Source organism: Aplysia californica, unplaced genomic scaffold (assembly GCF_000002075.1).
Source record: "Aplysia californica isolate F4 #8 unplaced genomic scaffold, AplCal3.0 scaffold00116, whole genome shotgun sequence".
NCBI classification, from domain to species: domain Eukaryota; kingdom Metazoa; phylum Mollusca; class Gastropoda; order Aplysiida; family Aplysiidae; genus Aplysia; species Aplysia californica.
Window position 1 is genome coordinate 188,784 of NW_004797386.1, and position 2,661 is coordinate 191,444.

Genomic DNA, 2,661 nt, shown 5'->3' on the forward strand with positions numbered 1-2,661 from the left:
TGAAGGATGGATGGGTGGATAGATGGATTGGCAGACAGAAGAGAGAGAGAGAGGATAGATAGAAGGAGAGATGGAGCAAGTGAGGGAGTGCTTTTATTTTATTTTTTTGTAAGAGTTTTACGGCGCTTGAAGCATTAATAGGTCATATAAGTGCTGATGATTGGAGGTGTTACAAGAGAGTAACAAACACAGAAAAGAAGGAGGGGAGATAAGTATGATAGATGTTTGTTTGGAAAGAATGAGCAAACCACACCAGAGCACCCACCAACCACCCACAGAGAGAGAGCAAGTGAGAGAGTGACAAAGAGAGGGAGGGAAAGGGAGAGGGAGGGAGAGAGAGAGAGAGGGAGAGAGAGGGAGAGAGAGAGAGAGGATAAGAGAGAGAGGATAAGAGAGAGAGAGAAGTAGTTTTGCATCCCCCCTCTGTGAAATCTTTTGGTTTTTTTATTCTAACTTTCTAATCTTTTACTTGTTTTGCAGATCTGCCGACGGGAAGCGATTTAGCCGTATTGTTCGAGTTCCTGGCCGGAAATCTTGACAAACTGGGTTGTCCTGCTCAAACATTCCAAGTAGGCAGTCAGCACACCATCTACCTGAGCTGTTATACGGATGCCCTTTACGTCGGCCTGACCCGTCGATCCCGTCGTTAACTCTTTAAACCCTGAATTTTTTTCCACCATTTCCTGAAGTTTTGTCTACAGTCACCTAAGCCTGGTGCTTTATGTCTCATTATAACCCCAAAAGCTTACCTTCCAGCTTCTAAATGGCGGAAACAAAGGCTTAGTCATTACTAAAAAAACTTGGTTCGGGAATGATTCTGAAAAACAAACAAAAACTAGCAATAAATTAAACGAAACAGTTGTAACTAGTATCAGCGTCCGATGGGGAACAGGGTTATTACCTCCGGATGCTCCGATGGGGTTTAAAGAGTTAATGGGGACCCCGTATTAGGAAAGCTTTAGCAGTATGGAAGTACGCCAAATTCCTCCAACCCCTGCCCGAGTCTCTGGTTATTCTCCGGTCTTGTATCGACAGTTTGCTGCTTCTGTGAGACTCGTTGGCACCCCATTCACATTTCATGGAATGTTGAAGGTGTGAATGATCGGAAAATTGATGATCTATGACCTCTGTTTGGGTGGAGGAAACGGAAGCAGTATATATATATATATATATATATATATATATATATATATGTGTGTGTTTTGACGTGGTGGAATCAGGCGCTCGTCAATTTTTGTGCATCTGGAGTTTGCTGGTATTATCTTACAGCTTGTTCATTTGACTATGTTTCCATGAAGATTATACACATCTATTTTAAATGGAAGTTGAGATATTTGTGATTGAATGAGGTCAGGGATGGCTGGTTTTAGAGGTAAAATTTGCGAGAAAATGGCTGTCAAAGTTTGTTTATTTCCAAAGCTTGAGAATACTTGGAAACTGAAAGTTTACATTTGTTGAGTGTTTAATCAACGTTTTTCAGAAAAATCCACATAGAAATATATTTTTAAATGGATGCAAAAGATGTTGAGCCAAAAAACAAAAATTAGAGAGAAAAAAATGGTCAAACTGGGGGAAAAAATGCCGATACCTTCGATTTCATTATTTTGACGAGCGTCTGATTTCTCCACACTGCCTCACATTTATCATCTAGTATTACTTTATTTATGTTGAAAAAAAACACTGCAAAAATTCAGGTCCAGTGTGAGAGATTCTGATATGGACATATCTTTTTGAAGATTGAGATTTTGCCTTTGAGTTAATGATTCTCTCTCTCTCTTGTCCTTGTGGCGTTTCATAGTTGAAGAGTATTTACAAGCAGAGGGTTTACTTTACAGTACAAAACTAGCATCATTGACAAGTTCCGTGTGTCTCTCAACAGCTGAGTGACATGAATGATGGAAGGGATTGATTGACTGGGCAGAGGTTGGTGTGTGGGTTGTATACATTCAAATGATCAAAATTTTGAATACCTCAAACATAATTATGCACTTCGTAGAATGACTGCCGGTGTGGGAATTGTGGGGCATATAAAAGTTTTGCTAGAAGGTATGAATGGCATATTGTGTTTGTTCGTGGCCTACTATACCCTGGTGCGGGGTGAGAAAGGCAATGGTGATGATGATGAATGGCTTAGAATTATATCCCTAGACTGTGCACTTTCATGGCTGCAGCTCTTGTCTTGTCAGTAGTTTAGTGGTTCGGCTACCGGACTCGTAATCATGAGGTTGTGGGTTTGGCGATTAGAGCTGCAGGCCCAACGTTGTGTCCTCGGGAAAAGCTCTTTTCATAAATTTTCCTCATTTCACCGATGTGTGAATGGGTACGAGGCCATAGACTGCGAAAGATCTTGTCAATATGTTAGTGATTCAGTGTAATTATAAGTGGAAGCTTGCTCTATATGCTTCCCAGAAAGCTGAGATTGTTTCAGAATGCTATCGGGTCTGCTGTGGTAATAATATACTTTATAAAGCTCGAAAGGAGCTTGCTGTTGAGTTGGAATTTGTACGATGCAAATGCTATCTATTATCTATTATTATAGAAACTTTTCTGTGGAGAGTTCGCTCCGTGCTCCACATAAGAGTAATAAGATACATCTTTATTGTCCCAATCCTGGCACATTGGTTTGGTGTTTCACCACATACACACACACACACACACACA

At 40.5% G+C, this 2,661-nt stretch overlaps 1 protein-coding gene across 1 annotated transcript in view; it reads left to right on the forward strand.

Annotated features, from left to right (window-relative positions):
• LOC101847099 (beta-hexosaminidase) overlaps positions 1-1,179 on the forward strand; it is a gene marked incomplete in the record, with an annotated part of 55,678 nt that extends 54,499 nt beyond the window's left edge. Inside the window, 1 exon segment of the mRNA XM_005095900.3 lies at positions 481-1,179. Within this exon segment, the coding sequence (XP_005095957.2) occupies positions 481-538 (58 nt within the window).
• Positions 1,180-2,661: the final 1,482 nt, after the last annotated feature.